The sequence below is a fragment of the Tinamus guttatus genome, unplaced genomic scaffold, assembly GCF_059628265.1.
Source record: "Tinamus guttatus ecotype Peru unplaced genomic scaffold, ASM5962826v1 Tinamus_guttatus_pri_ptg000169l, whole genome shotgun sequence".
Classification (NCBI taxonomy): domain Eukaryota; kingdom Metazoa; phylum Chordata; class Aves; order Tinamiformes; family Tinamidae; genus Tinamus; species Tinamus guttatus.
The window spans coordinates 133744-154242 of NW_028288703.1; the positions used below are offsets into that span (position 1 = coordinate 133744).

Here is a 20499-nt window from a genome sequence, read left to right on the forward strand (position 1 = left end):
GTGGGATTCTGGCCGTGCCCCGGCGGGAGAGGCAGGGGCTCCGGGCGCTCCAGGGACGGGATGCTGCTGCAGGGCGGCTTTGCCACCCGGAGCATGAAGCCCGTCTGCACCCGCGTGGCTCGAACCATCATTGCAGCGTCCCCATGAATAGCTCTATAAACAAAGGGGCTATTTAATTTCTGGAAACATGCCAGCTTTTCCTGTTACTAATCTGTTCACTGTGTGAGGAAATACATTTTTGTTTTTTATTGTGGTTTTTTTTTTTCCATTTTGAATAGGTAAGTGGAAAGTTTCTTATTCCATTGCTTACACATACAGACACGTGTAGCCTGTAGTTACAGTACGAGTGCTTTTGTTCAAGTTGAATTCTTACCCCCCATCATCAGCTGCAGAGTGGGTATTGTCACATTCCCGTCCTGGTGGAAATGTGATCCTGTGGCAAGTCCCAGCAATTGTCTTGGTGTGTGTCCCGCTTACAGTGAGTCATGTTCGCTCTTAAGAGCTTCAGTTCTGAAGTTTCCGTTTTGAAATTCCAGACGCTGTGGTTTGCTGACAGGCTGGGAAATGCCCTGGTCCATTCCGGCCGCTCTCGCAAGGCGGCTCCCAGCCACACGCTGCCTCGGCAGCCCCACGCTCCACATGCCCCGAGTCCACCGGGGAACAAAAGTGAAATCAAAAAGAAGGGAGGGGAAGGAAGGCTGGAAAAAATAGCCAAACATCTGAGATACTTCTATGCAAGTGATAAGTACTCAAGAACTACATGCAAAGATGCTAGTCTTTCCACCTACTTAGAATTTGAACTCGGGAAATGACAGAACTGTTCTTAATAACAGGTGACTTATTTGTCTAGGTCTCCACTGGAAAAGTATGCAAAACTGCTGGGGTTTGTCGCATGTGTTGGTGACTGCTTTATTCCTGAATGTTTAGAGTGTTAAATACCTCTGACAGGGGAAAATTTATGAAAAATGACAAGTGAAATTTAATCTAGATGAACATGAAATTAAGAGATTATATTTTAAGCAAAGGAAAGGGGAAGAGCAGCAAAATAAGGAAAAAGGACTTTGAAAATGCCAATATCACCATATTTAAATAGCAAGTACAAAGGATACGTGCAGAAACAAGGTGACGGATGGAAAACTGGCAGGAGACTAGCAGAGACCGGCTAAAGGCCTGCCAGGCAATCCCAGCGCAGAGCACAGGGACACTGGATGTGGCTGCTTGGGAATTCTTAAAGGACTTGGAAATCAGAAGGCAACACCTACAGAAAACAGGAATCCGGCAAATGACTGCAGAGCAGCATAAAATGAGGTGAAGGTAGTTGCACCCAATCAGAAAGGTAAGAGATAACGTGAACTATTGTGAATAAGGGAAATAAAAGGCAGAAAAATACCTTTAACTTGGCCGTGTCTCTTCTAATGTAAGTTATTTCCTTGGAGGAAGAAATGAACAGAGAGATGGCTGAGCCACTTGTTGTCTACTTTTGTTCAGATATCACTGACAAGTTCCCTGGTTAGTGCAATTAATTTAGAAAAGGGACTAGGACTGCAGCCTTGGATAAGGCAAGAAAAACATCACAAGTATTCAGATAAATTTGATTTCTTGATGAAATCCAGCCTAAATTCTAAGGTGTTAGATAAGCAGTAGTTGAACCATCATTGATTAAGTTTTAGGAAACTATGAAGAATTCTCTCCTGAAGAGGAGTCAGAAGTTTGGAAAGGGCAACCCTAACTATAGTAAGGGGAGAAGAGGGAGCCTCAGGAAGTAAGATTTCTGAAGGCACGTGTTGCTTTGATGCCCATATAGAGTTCAGCATAAATGTTGAAGTGATTAATTTTCAAAGAAGGTACATTTCAATCCTTCAAAAAGGATTTTCAAGCACAGAAGGTAACTGTTCTATTCTGCTTGCAATATTATGTCTCTATCATGATGAAAGAGTAACAAAAACTAATACCAAAATGAGCATCCAGAGGAATACAGGGTTTTGGCAGCAGGGTTTGCAGGGATTGCTTAGACAGCCCCTGCGTGTGTGTGGTGTAACGAACAGAAGACTAAGACGGGATGTGGTATTTCCAGTATGTGAAAAAAACCTCTCGTGAAGAGCGTGGCGATGGTGTGTGCTGTGCGAGCGCTGCTCGGGGGGAAAGCAAAGCCGTGCGGCGACGGCAGCAGCGTCCGCGGGAAACGGCAGGAAGATCCCTGAATTTACTGTCTGTGTCGGAGCTTTCATCACTGTCAGCTCAATTTGAGCAGCTCAAACTGACATTTTAAACTTGTACTTATTAAGCTAACCCTTAAATGTTTACCAGACAGTAAGGTCAGATGGATTTTAATCCATTTCTGCCATAGAGAATGTAGGATTCCTTGTGTATTTTATGGAACTGGGGTTTGCAATTAAAGAACAAGTGAAATACTATAAATTATGTAAGGAAGCAGAAGGCCCCCTCCCCACCTCGATGGATGTGTAGGAGTTGGTGGCCGCTCATTGCAGGGTGTTGGGATAATTCTTCACAGATTAAAGCCAGGCAAGGTGAGCTTTACCAGAGTAATTGCTTGTTTCCATTCCTTCACCCCATGTTTTACAACAGTTTTTCTACAGCAGGCAGCACTGCTGAGGCTGTTGTGCTGGCCTGTTGTTAAGCTTGCAGAAAACCAAAGCAGAGTCTCTAAGATCTTATGCTAAATATTTAACAGGAAGGAGTTTTAAGCCTGATAGAGTACTATTTGCTACAGGAAAGTATCTGATCCTTACTGTCTTTTAAATCAAAATTCATTCTTTGAAAGAAATTCAAGAGAACTTGTCATGCTAGGGATACGTCTGTATGTGAGGTGTTCAGAGTCCAGGAGAGCACCGGGAATGCAAAGCCGACGGAGCCGGACACCCTCCAGGAGAGGACCGATATCCGAGAGCTGCATGAGCGGCCTTGGGAGGACAGAGGAGCAGAGCACCTCTGACCACAGCAGGCACTGGCTGCAAGAACAGCGTGCAAAGGACAGACAGTTTGAGGCTGGGGGGTTGGCAGAGTCTGCAATTTTGCTCGCAAAATATCCTGGTAATCAGCGATGTCTTGGAAGGGGGTAAGTAAAGGAATCTACTGTTATTTATTGCCAGATCTAAATGGCTTGTGCATTTTTTTTTTTAACTAACTGATATATAACACACGTTTAAATACCTTTAATTAAACAGTATCTTTAATTGAATCTTCTGCTTGGAAGGGCCAAGAAGCAGGGCTGGCGACATGCCAGCCGGAGGTCCCCGGGCGGTTTGCAGCTGCATCACTTCTGCACGGTAAACTCTTAGCTGAGCAGGCCGGGTTTTGCTTGGGGATCCCTGCGGGCTCTGCGGATGCTGGAGGGGGCTGCAGGAAAGCCGCTTGATGGCACCTCCCCAAGTAATCCCCGAGGGCTGTGCAGGGAGCCTGGCTTGAGCAGACTCCTGCTGCGGGCTACAGAGCACCAGAGATTTACGTCTGAATCCTGACTTACACACAGCTGCGTAATACACAGCTATGTGCAAACCCTGACCAAGCCATGTTCCACTGAAGGTGATGCTGGTAACTGCATTTGTTTCTTCCTTCTGCACCAGGAGGAGGTGATTTGCTCAGATTTTTTTTTTTAGCTTACTTTTTTAGGACTATTTTGAAGAAAGATGATTTACAGCACCAGCTGGTGAGAGCCTCACGTATAATCATCACATTTCTGTTGTGGTTGTGCGCTCGGGGACAAGCTGCAGCGCCCAATTGCTCTGTGCATCGGGACATTCCCAGAGCCCGTCTCTGCTCCCGGTGGTTCAGTCTAACGCCGTGATGGCATCGTGCTCTGGGAAACACGAAGCTCCTCAGCCCAGCAGGAAGCAGTAGCTCGGCTCAGGCTTGCGTTCCAGCCCTGTGCATGGTTTGCTTACACACGTGCCGAGTGCTCACGTGGCCTCACTGGCTTCCTGCTTCAGAGATTTTTTTTTTTGCTAATTTGCCGTGTGTGTATTTTTCTTTGCAAGGAATCAGATGTTGCTTTTCAAACATGTATATGCAGCTGGCTGTTCATTCCTAAATACAACCTAGCACCAACACAGGCAGCTCGGTAATTATCAAACTGACTTATGATCAGTGTAGAAGGGTTTATTGACCTGCCAACTTCTCCGCTGTACCAGGAACACAACACTCATTTGTTTCCATTATCTGCATCATCATTTTGATACTAACACAATAAACATTTCCAAGGAAAAGGCGGCAGCACAGCAGAATCAGGGTGTGTGCAGCTCATTTCTCCACATGTGGTTCACTTGTGGTAGGCAACACCTACACGAAATCAATCCTAGGGTTAATCCAGTCCTCTGGCTGGACCTGGCCCAGACTCCACGCAAGTTGCTTGTGTTCCCGTGTACGGATTTGGCTTTGCTGGGTCTGCAATAACAAACTGAGCACTTGCTGCCACACTTCTGTGTTGGCAAATGTCTGGGGCTGGAGCATTATTTTGGTTCATCTCCCGAGCAGCGTGGTGGTAACAGGCGGCAGCAACAGGGCTACTGCTGGGCCTTGCCGCGGGTGCGGGACACAGCGCGGGGAGGAGCCGTGCAAAAGCAAACGGGGTGGCTTGGAGCAAACAAACGTCTCTGGCCGTGCAGCGCGGGCAGCGGAGAAACGCCCGCGGGCGGGCGGTGCGCGCTCCCGGGGGCGGCGCGGAGCAGGGCGCGCTCCCGGGCCGGGGGCGGCGCGGAGCGGAGCGGCTCGGTGCGCGCTCCGGAGGAGGAGCGGTTCGGTGCGCGCTCCCGCGGGCGGTGCGCGCTCCCGGAGGCGGAGCGGAGCCGTGCGCGCTCCCGCGGGCGGTGCGCGCCGCTGCCGCCCGCTGTCACTTTCACTTCGGCGCTCGCGGGGAGGGCCGCGGGCGCGGAGGATGCTCTACCGGACGCGTAAGTGCCGGGCGGGGACGGGGACGTGGGGATGGGGACACGGGGCCGGGCCGCGGCTGCGGCGGGCGGGGGCTGCAGACACATCCTGCCCGCCGTTTCCTCCCTTCGTGCTGTGTTTACAGGGAAAGAAACCAGCCAAGAGGCGCCAAAGGGTGCTCGGGAGGTAGCTGAGCTTGCCAGAAGGGTCCCCTCGTGTTTCTGTAAGCACAAAGAGAACTTGTTAGGGGAGCTGGTTGCTTGTTTCCGAGGAGACTCAGCCCTGCTCCGCTGCAGGAAAATTGTTTTGTTATTTAGCAGCAGCTAAAGCAAGGAAACGCTGCCGTGGCAAGGGTAGCGTTTAATGAATAAAGGAATTCAATTAAGGAAAGCCAATCCAGTCAGCAGGGGAAGCAGTCATGGCTTTTGCAATTAGTGAACCAGGAAACGCGCTGGCTGCCCAGCGCGCTGGGGAGGACGCGGTCGTGGGCAGAGCGGGAGGGACAATCCAGAGCCAAGTCCCACGGCGTGGGAAGACGATGGGGCTCCATGATGCAGGGAGGGAAGCGCTGCTCGTTCTGGGAGCTGTGCTGGATGGTGCACAGTGTCCCACTCCCACCAAGGACATGTCCCCTTGTGGTGTCCCTCCCGAGCGGGCCGTGTCCCCTGCATGTCCCCGTGCTAAGGGCACACAGGCCAGACGTGCCCTGCGCCTGAGGAGGAGATATTTTTAACTTGTGGTTCTTGTTTCATTATCTGAGGCTATAGCCCACAAATAGCCGTCTCCAGGCTGGCCGATAAACACCCCAGCACCCTTGAATGGTCGGGGTTCTGCTTCCATTTCCCTTGTCATGTTTGGAAATGCTGCCTGCTGAAATCACTTGGGAATTTGTATGGCAGCTTTCTATCTGTGGACCATTAAGACCGAAGGGTTTCAGTTTTCTGCGGCAGATGCTCACGGTGGTTTCGGTGACATTTTTTTTAGCAGGGCACGAAGTGCTGCGAATTGCCAATGGTCTAAAGTGATCATGAAAACAACTCCTCGACATGCCATGCTGCCACTGTCGCTACTACTATGCAGCACCTATTGCTGTGATGATTTTATAAACATATGAAATCCTCTTAAAAAAAAAAGAGAGAGATGAAAGGAGTCATAAAATGACAATTTCCTTTTCACAGGGTGCCTGTTTCTGTTATTATAATGCAAGAAAGACTTGGATACAGTCATGGTCAAGGTGTCTGTGTGCAATAATAATTACATTAAAAATCTGTTTTCTAATACATTTTCATGTCATTTGGAAAATGTGGATCCCTCAGGCCAAGCAGAACAAGCTGAGGATGCTGACGCTCTGCTCACCTTCCCAAGGAGACCTGCTGTAATCATCACAGGAGTTTGAAACATTAAAAATGTTTTTGTGAGCTTTCTTTCTATCTTCATATGCTTCATAAGGATAAAGAAGCTGCTTTTATTTGTAGTACAAAGATAGGGATGAGCATTTGCAAGAATCAGTGCTGCTGGCCGTGTGTCCCTGGTGCTGCTGGTTGCTTCGACTCTGCCACAGCCTTAGTCTCCTCCAGAGACTTTGCTTCCTGTTTGCTGCAAACAGTTTCATGCCATTGGCACAAGCCAGAACTATGAATCATCTTTGCCTTACTACAAACCTAGCTTTCTCAATACAGTAAAAATGTGAAATTCTGCACCAGTAATAATAATAAAGCCACAGTAGTAGTAGCGGTGACAAATAATGTATCTGTTCCCTTATCACAATTTGCAAACCTAAGGTTGAGCTTTGCTTCCCGGTCTATCTGGGAATGCCATAGTCTTCTCCATACCCTGTGGGCTTACTAAATGCTTATGGAATTTTGTCATAATGGGAGGTTTTGAAATACAGCAATTTCTTTTTACTCCCTCCCCTGCGAAGTTGGTGTATCCCTGCTAACGAACCGCCTCAGCACAGGTGTTTCTTGGCTTGAAGAAGTCATCCTTTCCCCTCGGGGCCGAATAACTATCAGCCTAACTTGCCTTACACACGGGAGCTGCAGTTAAAGGAGGGTGTACAGTTCTGCAGCGCTAAAAAAAGAAGGCGCTGGGTGGATGTGCATTGCATACATATATCGGGGAAAACCGCGAAAATGCCGCGCGGGGCAGCCGAGGTGCTGCCGGAGGAGATTGCTTTCCTGCTAATTGTGCAATTAAGGGCTTTGCGCGCTGGCAATTAGCGGCGCTGGGGAGGAGCGGGGCCCGCGGGAGGCGGGGCCGGGCCGGGCCGGGCCGGGCCGGAGCGGGCGGAGCTCGTGCGGCCGTCCCGGCACCAGGAAGACCGGGACCGGGGAGCAGACCCGGGACGGCACCATGGCAGGTGGGTGCAGAGCGGGTGCGGGGCCTGGGCAGGGGGTGATCACAAAGAGCACGCTCAAATATGAAGGGAATTTTAATATTTTGCTCGCTATTTCATTTAGTTTTTTCCCTCCTCTATTTTTAACAGCTCTTTCAGATGAAAACGAGATTCTGACTTTCTTCTGAAAGACTCTGTGGCTGCCACGTGCCAGTTGTGGCAGCGCCGTGCTGGTGGTTGGGGCTTGGCGGGAGGCACCGTGTTTTTAGCCTCGGCATCATCCTTTCCAGCCAGCGGTGCAACCAGGCGCCCTTCTGCTGCCTGCCCCTTGCTAGCGGGGTAAGCTCGGACCGCTTCTCTGCAGACAGATTTTGTCTTACAAGAATTCCGCAGCTTGTCTTTCTTGGGCTCTTGAAAGGAGGAAGCCAGAGACTAAATTACTGTAAAAGCTTGCATTTTGTTAAAGGAGTTTTTTTTCTCATTGTTTTCCTGAGGTTCCTCAGCTTGCATGGACACACACACAGCTGGCTATGGGCCTTCAGGTTCAGGTGCCAGCCCATCTTTGGGAAGGGTCTGAACATCATCCAGTTGCATTTTCGGGAAGCTGCAACTTGTGCTCGAGTTACTCGCTAGAGACAGCAGGAGTTTATGGAGCTGTTTGCTCTTCAAGTGTTTTTCTATGGAGAGCACGGATGAGCTGCACTGGGGTCTGTGCCTTATCTGCTTGGCATCATCCCGTCTATTTGCTCGGGAAATCGAAGGAGGCTTTTAAAGGGAGAGCAAATGGAAGATGAGCCTGTAATAAAGAGAGTGATGCCAGGCAGGGTATCAGGCCCCTTCAGATAATATTGATGGAGTTACGTGTTGGAAGTGGATACCCACCAGTGGAGAGGGGCTGAACACGGCCCATCCTGCGGGAAGGTGCGGAGGGAGCGACTCGGCCGTCCGGCCCTGCCTGCGGGTCAGGGTAGCTCCCCACGTCTGCCGGAGGAGAGGATGGGTTGGGGAGCACCCAGGCATGTAGTACACGTAGCAGCTTCACTCCTATCTCTCTTCCCAGCCTTGAGCATGCTTGGGTCAATAACTACTATTTTTTTTTCCAAAAATATTTTAATTAGTTGCTGACTGTGGGTCTGCAGATTTGAAACAGAGCTGGGTTTGATCTAACGTGATCAATAAACGGGAGCTGGGGCTCTCTGTGTGCTCTGCCAATTCCTCCTTTCCACTAGAGGAAAGCGGTAGCAGCGAAGAGTATTTGGGGGTATTAAATGCCCAGCAGCGCTGGGCTGAACCTCCAAGTTCAGCAGTTAAGTGACCTCCACTCCCAGGCCTGGGAGAGCCTCAATCTGGGTAATGGAGTCTGGATTCTTGCTAACACAGGTGTGACTTCTGCTTAAAAACAAAGGCTTCTTAGTATAAATATTTTAAATTTCCCTCACAGTAACTCTGGTCTCTTTGAGGCAATGAGATAAAAGCTGGATATACAAAATATGCCAAGCCACTACTCCCCAAATTCTCAAGGCTTGAAAACACGTGAGCGACAGTTGTGAAGTTATTAGTTTGGCGTTTCCTTTAAAATGTAAATAACGGGTGTGTTCAATATTAAAAAGCTGGCGCTGCATGCACAATGACTGTAAAACTTCCTAGGGCAGACACAGAATCAGAGGAGAGCTGGAGCTGGAAGGGACCTCTGGAGATCCTCTGCTCCAGCCCCTGCTCCAGCAAGGTCACCTAGAGCCTGGACTGTGACCAGGCGGTTTTGGAGCGTCTCCAAGGACGGAGACTCCACAGCCTTTCTGGGCAACCTGTCCCAGTGCTCAGTTGCCCTTGCAGCAAAGAAGCTCTTCCTCAGAATCAGTCAGAATTTCCTGGGCTTTAGGCTCTGCCGTTGTCCTTTGTCTTGTCACTGGGCACAGCTGGGGAGAGTGTGCCCTTGTCCACCAGGACTTCTCCATCCTCTCGGAGTGGTTGACCCCAGCTGTGCCAGTGCCTGGGGCTCTTGCAGCCCGGGGCAGCGCTGCCGTGTTTGCTGTACCCGTTTGTGCGGTGAGTCACCGTAAGGTGCGATGTGCACGGGAGCCCAGGCCCAGGGATGCTACGATGCCCTGCGCTGCCACCCTGGTCCCTTGTCCCGCAGTGGCGCCGGGGGTGAAAGGCGCTGGACGGGCAGGGTGTCCCAGAGCGGCTCCAGGGCCTCGGCGCACGGCTGTGCTGTGCCGATACCCTTATCACCGCGTGCCACGCGCCCCTCCGTGGCGCCGCGTTGTTCGTGCGGTAGCTGGGCGCTTCCTCCACGCTGCTGTCGACCCACGGCCTGGTGGGACCCCTGCGCTGGGAGAGGTGAGGGGTTTCAGGAGACACATGCCAGGTGACTGTATTGGCGACTGCTCTTGCTCTGCGCTTGCTGAGCCGGAGTGGAGCTCGATACCCTCTCTGCAGGAGAGTTTAAACCTTGAGCCTCGTCCCCAGGCTGGAAAGGAAGTAACGTGGAGGAGGGGAAGATCCAGGCGGGTGAAATGCTGCTGTGGAAACAGGGCAATGAGCAGGTGACTTGAAAAGGACCGCTAATAAATGGACCATCCCATGGGACGGAAAAGCTTCTTCCTGGTGTTTGAGCCAGGCGCCATTTCATCCATAGAAGGCAAAATCTTGCAGCATCCTCAGGCAGAGGCAAAAAGCATCATCTCATCTTTTCTGCAGCCTTTTGGCTTAGGTGGGAAGAGAAAGGGGCCGCTCAGCAATCTTGGAGCAGCTTGTGCCACACAGCAGGGCTGGTGGAGCTCGAGCGCACAACGCCGGCGTGGTGGCAGCGTGCTGGTGCGGTGGCAGCGTGCTGGTGCGGTGGCAGCATGCTGGTGCGGTGGCAGCGTGCTGGCGTGGTGGCAGTGTGCTGGTGTGGTGGCAGCAGTGTCCCTAAGCAAAAAGCGCAGTGCTTACGTGGCAGGAAGATGATGGGAACTGAAACGTGACCATGCACTGGTCCTGGGTACCTCCGCTGGTACTACTGCAACTGGTGTGTCTGCACTGCTTGCATCAGTGGTGACTGGGGAGCAGGGAAGGAGATGACTCCTCGGGCCTGTGTTTATTTTACTTTCTAGTAAAAATAACTTACTCATAGTGCTCTTAGCACTTGCTGCATTATTTTTTTTTTATCTGAATGCTGAGGTGTTGCCTGAAGCTTAGTTGCTCTGCGAGCTGGGACACCCGGGTGTAATATAAGTAATTAGCTTGCAGACGGCGCAGAGTTGTGTGGGTTGTGCAGTCTTTCACTCAGCACACTGCTAAGAGGGCACCGAGGAGGAGGAGGGCTTCATCTTCTTGTTCATCTTGTGTAAACAGCAGGGTGCAAAGGTGCTGGCCATTGTGCATTTTCTGGTAGCCCAGGTACCAGAAAACTTGTGTGTGCCCTTTGTGCAGGGGCAATATTTTGATTCTCTTCCTGTGCCTGGGTACAATGTGCTGAACCGCTGGGGTTTGCACTGGCGGGTGATGTTGTGGAGCAGGCTCCTGTAGCTCAGGTGTTTTCACACTAGTTTCTAACGCGGTCACCACAGTTCTTGGTGGAACCTGAATATGTCCATATTCTAAAACAGGAGCTGTGCACCAAGAGGCATGGGAAATGTAGTGCTCTCGGAGTGGGTCACCACATGATTTAGTGTCAACTTAGAAATGATGCCAAAGAAAACCTGGATTTGTGGATTTGTTGAAGTCTGTGTTAATATTAAAGATGTTTTCTTTGTATGTGTATTTGAATGCCCTTGTTCCACAAAGAATTATTGCTTTTGAATGCTCTTCTTCCCCACTGCCAGGTGGGGTGGAGGCCAAAGCCCTTCCCGCTTGCATTAAGGCACTCACAGGCTGTTTAGAGATGCTGTTCCTGATGTTGCCGAGCCGTTTCCATAGGGGAACACCGTGCGCGTTGCTGGAGGCTCCACATGGGCAGCGCAGCATCGTGTTAGCACTGAGTTGCTTCGGCTCCTCTGGCTGCCAGCGGGGACTTCACATTTATAACTGGGGCAAAATGGGCCTGCAGAGATTTGTCAGCTCCCGGAGTGCATGGCCTCTATTGCATTTCCCTAAAACATGGCTCAGCTTTCTAAGGATAGGTGACAATAACAATTTCATATTTATGTTTTTAGCCTCTGCTGGGAAAAGTGAAAGTTGCCGAAGTTAAAAGTGAGTTTGCTGATTAATCACCGTGGTTTGTTTTCTGTGTCATTTTTACCCCCAGATCAGTCGTACTGCATTCGGCTGCAACATGACATGTATTTTCTCACAAGCAATAGCCGATTGAATGAGCAAGTTGTGGATAAAATTGTTCTTCAGCTTAACAGAGTTTACCCCCAAATTCTCTCCAATGCGGAAGCAGAAAAGGTAACTTTACGAACCTTGCTGTGCTCCTGTGTGTGGCACTGCTTTCCCGGGAGCTCACCCGTGTTTGCGGGACGGTGTCCCGAGTAGAAGCATGAGCTGGAGCTGCATGGGCCAAGCAGGGATTCGGTGGCATACGGCCGTGCTGGATCATCAGTAGAGCTGCACTAGCCACAGGATTATGAAAACAGTGTGATGTGCTCAGTTTAAGGACGTCTCAACTCATTAAGAGCTTAAGAATCAATGGTTTGGGGCTTTTTGAAACCCAATTGGTGACTTGTACACTTTGCAGACAGAAATCAGCTGCTTTCCTGCACATCCGCATGCACCCTTCTGTCAGGAGCTTTGTTGGAATAAGCACTATTGTATCAGAAATGCTGTACTGTTGCCCTCCTTGAGAGGGAATTGATCCTAAGTAAGTACCTGCTAGTGTTATCTATTTTGCTGGCCTGAAATTCTTTGCTTTGCTGAGAGCATTTTTGGGCACTTTCCAGATTAGGTGCAATCAGTCTGATGAGTGGAAGGCTGGATGCATCTTCTCCCTCCTTGTAAGGTCTCCTAATGCTCATCACTTTTCAGGCTATATGCATAATATATGGCTATATATACACATATATATGTATATAAATATATGTATATATATTAGGTGTGTGTGTGTGTGTGTGTATGGGTGCTTTTCATGTTCTCCTGAATTGTCCCCATCCTTTTAGCAAGTATGGAACCAGCTCCGAATCCTCTGTGACGTGGTGGAGAGCTGAGCTCCGCAGGGTAACGTGTCTCCTCACGAATGCTCCTCTCTTGCAGTTCAGGAACCCGAAGGCGTCGCTCCACACACGGCTCACGGACCTGCTCAAGCATCTTCAGAAGAACGGGGAGCGACACTGCCAGGAGTTCTACAGGGCTCTGCAGATCAATGCCGAGCACCTCTATAACGACCTGCCCAGCAGGAAAATCTTAAGTAAGTTGAGGCACCTGTGAGTTTGTTAGTCTCTGCTTTATAAAAGCGCATTTCAGAGACATTTGTATAGTGGTAGTTTATTTAATTATTTTTTTAAGCATTAATTCCTTCTGATTAGAAATTTCAAAAAGCAGTAAAGGCATTTGACTGCACAGTTTCTGGTATTTGTTGACTGGTGTGTGCTGTCCACATTTGTCTGGTTCTGGGGTATCAGCCTATGTCTTAAAAATACAATTTAAACTTCACCTATAGGACACAGAAAAATAACTCATGTGAGGTGCAGTTTATTTTTACTAACCATTGCTCCTTAATAGGCTGTTCATTTTCTCTACCCCTCTCCCTGTACGTAGGTATCTGTGCTCTGCAAATGGGTTGATTTGATTCTGTATGCTACAAAGCAGCTCTTTGGAAAGCATCAAAGCCTCCTCTCTTGGGATAACAGTGCCCTCTTGAGATGATAATGCTTGGTGTTTCTTTTTTTTTTTTTTTTTTTTTTTTTTTTTTTTTTTTTTGCTTTTTAATATATATCTATAAATATATATTAAAATATATGTATCTTTTTCTTAGCTGGAGAGCCAAATTGCATGCCAAAGGGATGGGAAATAAGTAAATATGTTCAGGCATTCAACATGTTGAACTGACTCAAGCTTGAGGGAGAGCTCTGGCAATTAAGTTAATGAATCTGCAAAGGGACTGTGGCTTAAGAAGTATCTTACAAAGCCTCTGACAGCGCTAACACTTCACCAGTCAGTCGATTTGTATCTACAAGAATGTCCCCAGTTACCAGCCAGGGGAAGCTTTAGCCACATGGGTCAAATAGCTCCTGTGTTTTGGTGGGAGGAGGTCTTTGCATCCGCGCACTTGCTGCTTCCTGGGGACTGTGCAGCAAAATGTGGATTTGCCTTCTGGATCAGCTGCTGGATAAGCACTCATGCAGCATTTTCAGCTAAAAGCACAAATTTTAATCTTTGAGAAGAGTTTCATTTTTGACATAGCCATTATTCCTCGTTTAAGTGAACTCAGATCTCTTCAAGTGCTATTCTCCAGGTCTTCAGCATGTGCAATGTTCATGTTACTCAAATGTTACTCTTAGGAGTATTTTAAGAAAATGTAGCACAGAGCCCTTACTAGGTTGCCACTAGGTTTTATAAAAGTGAAGAAAAGAGGGAATTCCCAGCACAGGGACTGTGCGCTGGATGCAGACCAGGTAGGAAGGAGCGGGATTATAAACACGTGGAAGTGATTTTGGAGAGGACACTGACAAACTGGCCAGGGCAAAGGTCTGCAAGAGAGTACGAACAACTGTATGGTACTATGGAAAATGTTTCCTAACAGAGGAAACCTTTGTCTTTATTGTTATTTTTGAAACCACTTCAAAACACTTGCAGGCAGGTTGGGTTTGGGCTCCTCGCCTGTGTGCAGCTGCTCAGGCCATGCAGCTGCTCCCGCTAGAGGGAGGGTTGGGACCAGCCGCCCGGAGCTGCAGGGCCCGAGTGCGGTTTGGGAAGCCTGGATTTGCTCCCGAGTTACTGCGTGCTGGAGAGACGGAGCATTGGAACAACCCTGCCGCGTGCGCACGCGCAGCCCAGAGCTGCCGAGCCTGCGGGTAGACCTGGCAGCTCGCCTGCCTCCGAGCTCACACAACGAGGAGGACATCGTCTGTGAGCCAAAAACACGGAAACTGCGTGCTGCAGACAGCTGTCTTGCTTTTAGTTTGGAACAACCCAATAAGCTTGGAAAAAGCCATTTTTGAAGCCTTTTGAAGCATTAAAACGGGCGCCCTTCGTGCTGAGCTCACTCTTCTCGGTCTCAGTGCAGCCGGCAGCTTATCCGAGTCCCTGCGGCACGTCCTGCCCCAGCGCCGCTGCGGGCCCTGCTGCTGTGACGTGGCGCTGGCAGCTCCTCCGAGCTGCTCCTCGCTCCCAGACGTGGAAATAAGCAGGGGGCATAAGAATAAGGGGGCAGTCCCAGATGTGTCTGTGAAATCTAGTGCCAGCATGGAGCAAAGTCTTCGGATTTGGAGGCCCATATGGGAAGTCCCTCAGTAAAGACAACAGGCAGCATCCTGAAGCCTTCGCGAGTCCTGCATATCAAGGAAACAGTTGTGTTCTGAAAATCCTGTTATAAGGTTGCCCTTGATTTTTGCGGAAAAAAAATGTAATCCAGAACGAAAAACTTTGTGCGCAGGGTGAGCGTAGAGACCTGCAGCCTTCAGAAGGCCGAGAGCAGCACCGGGGTCGTTCATGTGTGCCCGTGGACGCCTGCGAGCGCTTCCTCTGCCGGCTCTGCTACTGCCCAAAGGATGGCGATGCACTAAATCAGAGGAGTGTTTTCAGTTTAGCACATACTTTGGGTCAGAAGAGTTTTGTAGTCATTGCACTGAAAATTTCTTTTCGGTGCAGGCATTACAGAAGGATTAACTCCTGCTCTCCCCATCCAGGAAACGATCCGGCTGCTCTAAACTCACTGCACGTGCTGGTAGTCCTCCGTAGTTCTGGGTGGCAGTGCTGCCATCGTAGTGTCACCTGTGTGTGCTGCACTTAGGTCAGAGAGTTACTGCTGCGGCTGTGATTAGTTGCATTCAAATGCTTATGTGATTTTTTTTTTTTTTTAATAAGCCTATATCCTGATTTAGCTATATATATGTATTATATAATTTACTTTCAGGAGTAGCTAATATATCATGTCAAAATTGGGTGTTTTTCTGAAAGGGGGTACTTCTTGCACCTTTGCATGTGCTGATTGTGTACGTGTGTTTGCCTGAGCTGTGCCCTAACTTTTGCTGTGTTGCTTTTGTTTCTAGAAACTACAGATCCCACAGTGATAGACACTGACAAGGAGAAATGTATGCTAAATGACAGGGGTAAATAAATGCATACCGTGTCACTGGATGGAATGGCTTTTCAGATTAAGTTGCAATTTATTTTATCATGTAATTGCATTTCATATAACAAGTAATTCGGTTTACGATGTCTTTGCTGTCATTTTTTAAGGGGAAATAATGGAGGAAAATGTACTGAGCTGCTGCTGAGGAAAAGGGTGCCAGGCAATTCAGAAGATTATAGAGCCTAAGCAATTAAGCAGTATTGACAAGAGTATATGTTTACTTATCCTGTTTTACCAACATCCTTGAGGGGTAGTAAATGTTATTCAGCTGTAAGTGTTATTCAGCTGTATTTTTCACAAAGCCATCTTTTTTTTTTTAATCCATTGTAAATATTGAAAGTTTCAAATTAAGTACAAAAGAAAGAAAGATGGCATGCATGCATGGCAGAAAGCAGAGTGAACTTAAATGTATTTTCATTGGGAGAACCATTAAGTTTTTTTAATCTCCTTCTCTTCCCAATGCCCAAAGAGGGCAAGGTTAAATATTTGAATCACTGAAAGATATTTGGAACTGGAATATATGAATAGTTTTGCCTAAAAAAAAATAAATAATTTTCAAAATTCTTAGGGAAGTATTTTACCATTTGAGATTTAAGTGATATTTGGCTCAGAAATTTAGATTCTGAGAAAATAAGAGCACCGTTTATAAAGTTTGCCTCCTAGCGGGGGGTTTCTCTTGAAAGAAGACTGCAGGGAGGGATGGAAACACAATTTGACTTGCTACATACATATATATATATATATAAAACAAACAAAAAAACAAACTATATATATATATAGTTTGTGTATATATATATATATAGTTTGTATACTTATACTATATATATATATAGTTTGTGTTTTTTGTTTGTTTTGTGTTGTTGTTACTTTGAATATTGAAGTAAATTACAGTTCACCTCACTATTGCTGACTGCAGTGTAACAGTGCAGGAAGAGTGGATAAGGTGCTTAGAAATGAGACAATGATGCCTGTAGCATCCTTATCTGCATCGTCAGTGCCACCAGCTTGTCAGCCTGGAGCACGTTTGTCCTTAAATTAACAGGTTCAGCTTAATTGTAACTGTATTCATAGTGAAGGATAGAATGCAAATGTTGGGCTAAGTAATAAAGGAGCAGCTGTAAATCTTCTGAGATAAGTACAGGCTGGAAGGATTTTATTGAGCACCAGTTTTGAACACCCATGTTAGACTGCATGTAACTCCAGGCAGGCCCATTTGAAGAAAAGCTTTGCTTTAGGATAGTGGGCCTATAAATAGCCGTACATTTCGGCTACCAACAAGATTGCTAACAAGAACAAGAATACTTTTTTTTTGCTGTGAAAGTGTCGTCTGTGGGATGCATATATATATATGTATATATAATAACATGCAGTCCTTTTCTGCTCCGTTTCATCTAAATGTGTACAGAGATGCTATTTAAGTAAATGAGACGTGGCCAGTGAAAATAAAGAAATCCTATGTACCAATTGCAAACAAAATGACTGAGCTGGCAGCTGGCATTGATTTGGGTTCTGGCTTCGGTTCTTTGTTTCTGCTCTCTGGCACTAGTTTTTTCTGCGAGGCCGGATCCCGCAGGCACTTTAGGACTGGGGCTGTGTGTAAGTGAAGCCAGAGGGACTTCGAGCACAGGCTCCACAGCAGGATTTGTGGAGAGCTGCCATTCCCCTTATTAGGGGAAAAAAAGAGACAGGCATGAAGCTAGAAGAGAGGAAAAAGTAAACTTAAAAAGCTAAAAGCTACTTCTAGGAGACTTCGGTTCTTATCTGAGGTATTTTCACATGAGGTACCTTGAGCCAGTGGAGGCTATCTGTGGGGTAAAATGCTCCATTGTGTGGGGAAGGTCCCAGTGATTTCATTAATATCTTGTTGCAAGATTTAGGGTTTTTTTTTTCCAAGAAATGCTTTAGATGATATCAAAACACTTAAGGAAACTTTCATTTAAATTTAGTGGGAGCATAGCTAATTAGACAAACAGTAAAATAGTGAAGGATGTTAAAGTAACTGCAGTAAAAATCAGTTATAGTGTAGATAATGTAGATTACAGTATGGTTAATGTACTTTATAATATATTAGCTACAGGACATATGTGACTATACTGGTTTCATTTGATGCACCTGCTGTGCACATGAAGAGTGATAGAAGTTTTATGAACTTGGAAACAATCCTGCTCATGCTCTTGGTCTTAATGTGCTTCCTTTCTTGCCTTCTCCAGGTCCGGTGTTTTTTCTCTCCTGCTTCAGTGCAGCTGCAGCGTTTGCCTTATTTTGGTACTGCTGTGACTCAGGTACCTGTCCCAGTGTGTTTTGTTTCGCTCGCCTTGCGCTGGCCCGTGCCCGTGGAGTACTGTGGGACCCACTGAAGGGAGCGGGACCTCATGGAGCTCATGGGCTTCCTCCCTCCCTCCTGGCTTCCCTAGAGCAGAGCCCCTCAGCCGGGCTTGCCCTGCACTCGTGGTTAAGGCCCGGAGGGAACCACTAGACTGCCCAGGCCAACCCGTGCATGTCCTCAGAGGCCATCACTAGGACCCGTTACCACCACTTCACAGAAGTGTTTCCAGAAAAGCCGTTGGGCCCAATGCAAAGAAACGGAGACACCATTGCTCTCCTTGGTCGTTTGCCCCAGTTATTTGCCCTTGGTGTTGAAGTGTGTGTCCTATTCTCAGAATGGATTTACTTCAGCTCCAGCCTTTCTGTGTTGTTACACTGTTTTCCAGCAGATTGCAGAGTCCCGCAGGCCTTGTGCCTGTTCCAGCTTGTGCTTTGCATCTCCTCCGAGCGGAGGTGCTTGCGCTTAAGTCACCTCACACACTTTTTTTTTTTTTTCCTTTTTTTTTTCCTTTCTCTTTGCCTTTTCTTCCCCTGGCTAAAATCAGCAGCTCCAGCTCTCTAAGGTCAACACTTCCCTCCCACTTAAATTTTATTGCTCTCTCCTGAACCTATGTAGTGCCTCAGTAGCTCCTTTAAGAGGTGGCACTGAGCTGGATTTGGTAATTGAGGCTCATGCCAGTCAGTGCCATGTACAGGTGTGAAACTATCCCCTTAGCCAGTTCCTGCTCAGGTATCTGCAGGGCAGCAAGCCGGGAGGGCCACTGCTCCCCTCCGCGGGCAATTCACGAATGCAAAACCAAAGGAAATGGGCTGTTCTCTGGAGTTATTTTCCTTGTTTTCTTTTTTTTTTTTAATGATGCTATTTATTGGAATGAAACTTACTATTTTCACTTTTTCTTTCTCTCTCTCTCTCTCTATCTTCATTTTTTAGATACCAAAGTCCTGGGAAGAGCCAGGAGAATCCTGGGCTTTTCTCCTATTATCATAGGCAGACATGTTAGAAAGATTTGTATGTTGTACTTAGAAGACTTATCGAGGAATTAAGGAAAAGCTGCTGCTTCGCTTCTCTGTACAGCGTATACCTGCCAAGGGAAGACAACGGTGCATGAATACTAATGTACTACCCTCTCATACCAAAGGTCTCATTAACTAGCTTTATCAATGTGTTGCCTTAAGATATCTTTAGAAACACCACTATATATGTCCTTCCTTATGGGAATGGACCTTTTATTTTTGTAAATGCTTATTTTTAAATATTTATCATTTGGATAAAAATATTTTTAATACAAATTTTAATATGATATCCTAAGCGATTGTGGGTCTTAAGCCATGTTTGCATGTGTGTGTTTTATACTGGAAGGGGAGAACACAGCCGTTGGAAGAACGCAAGTCTGTCTTTTGTGATAATTTTAAGAAAAGCACTTAGAAAATCTACCTGCACTCAAAGCCTTACTAAGGAATGCATCTCATCTCAGGGCTGTGTCTCGTCCAGAAGTTAGCCTCACTGCCCGAGCTTGGGTGGGCGCTCGCGCCTCTGGAGGCTCTCGGGGCCCAGTGCCTTTGTGTGTGCCAAGCCCTTGCCCCGTGATCTCTAGGTTGGCAGCTCAGCCCAGCCTGCCTTGCCCAGGCCATGCTGAGCCACCCGTTGTGGCTTGAGTGCACTGGAGCTGGTGCAAACCCCATTCTGGGGCCTGCCCTGGCTGGGCTGAAGTGCTTGAAACTCCCAGAGAGACCTTTCAGGGTTATTTACTCTTTTCCAGTGAGGTATTTTGGGGTATTGAAGAAATAGAAGCAATCTAGCGTGTTCTGCAGGGATGTAAGTGATGTGAGGTGGAGGTGTTTTATGGCCAAAAAATGAATGTATTTACTTGAAGAGTCTGCAGTTGTAATGTCATTTGATCATGTTCTGCTTTTGTCTGTAAGCTCAGGCCTAGAAAGTTTGCAGGATCTGTTCCCAACACCCAGCTAAGAAGGAAATGGGTGAGGGAGATCCCGGGAGCTGGGACCACCGATGCGCTCTGTGGGCTTGTGGCTTCATGAGCATGGTCGTGCCCAACTCCACACGAAGGCCTTTCCCCCTCGGTCTGCTCTTTCTGAATGGGCCTTGGCCAAGGCATTGGCCAAGGCATTGGCCAAGGTGGATGGTTCTTCAGTTCTAAAGAGCTGGAATGTGACTTGCAGATCGGATTTAGGGTCAGGAGGGGAGATGGTCGCTTGAGCAAGCTGCAGCCACACATGAGTCAACACGCATCTGTAGGACCCCTGCGAAACCCCAAGTCCTTTGAAGTGGTTTCCCTAAAACAGCTGGAGAATCATTGGTGCCTTGTTGGAGCTGCTGTGCTCAGGGATTTGAGGGTGCCTGGCCTTGTCAGCAGCCCCACGGAGCTGCTCAACAGCCCCAGGGTTGCAATGGCCCTGTGGGACACCATGGTCCTCCCTCTGCCCTAACCCAAACGGCTCTCTGGAGCTTTGGAAAAAGGCAAGTTCTGTAAAGGCTGCAGCACCTCTCTGCTCTTTTAGAAAGATGAGGCTTTTTCTCAGGAACAATCTCCTGGGCAGAGCTGTTTGGTTCAGCCTGGGAAGAGGGCAGGAGAGCAGACATAGATTTGGCCATCGTCACAAAAAAAACAGAAGATTTGTGCCTTAATTAGTGCGAGTTTTTACTGATTAGAAAAACGAAGGCAAAGCTTGCTTTAAATTGGTGCTGTGTAGCGGGCAGGCTCTGAGGACGGGAATGACT

General features: G+C 47.8%; 1 protein-coding gene across 2 annotated transcripts; it reads left to right on the plus strand.

Annotated features, from left to right (window-relative positions):
• Positions 1-4853: 4853 nt before the first annotated feature.
• On the plus strand, positions 4854-19143 carry CARD19 (caspase recruitment domain family member 19). 2 transcript variants are annotated; one of them, XM_088522847.1, is made up of 6 exons: positions 4854-4907; positions 11451-11593; positions 12395-12548; positions 15352-15411; positions 17645-17716; positions 18691-19143. In XM_088522847.1, exons 1-6 carry the CDS (start codon positions 4892-4894, stop codon positions 18801-18803), a joined length of 558 nt encoding a protein of 185 aa, XP_088378973.1. In that variant the 5' UTR covers positions 4854-4891; the 3' UTR covers positions 18804-19143. The 2 variants fall into 2 exon arrangements, with proteins under 2 accessions (XP_088378973.1, XP_010223844.2); XM_010225542.2 differs by lacking the exon at positions 4854-4907 and adding an exon at positions 7236-7243.
• The last annotated feature ends 1356 nt before the right edge of the window (positions 19144-20499 follow it).

Coding starts and splice junctions, on each gene's coding strand:
- CARD19 (XM_088522847.1), top strand. Junction 11,594..12,394: donor CCAATGCGGAAGCAGAAAAG/GTAACTTTACGA, acceptor CCTCTCTTGCAG/TTCAGGAACCCGAAGGCGTC. Junction 15,412..17,644: donor ATGTATGCTAAATGACAGGG/GTAAATAAATGC, acceptor TGCCTTCTCCAG/GTCCGGTGTTTTTTCTCTCC.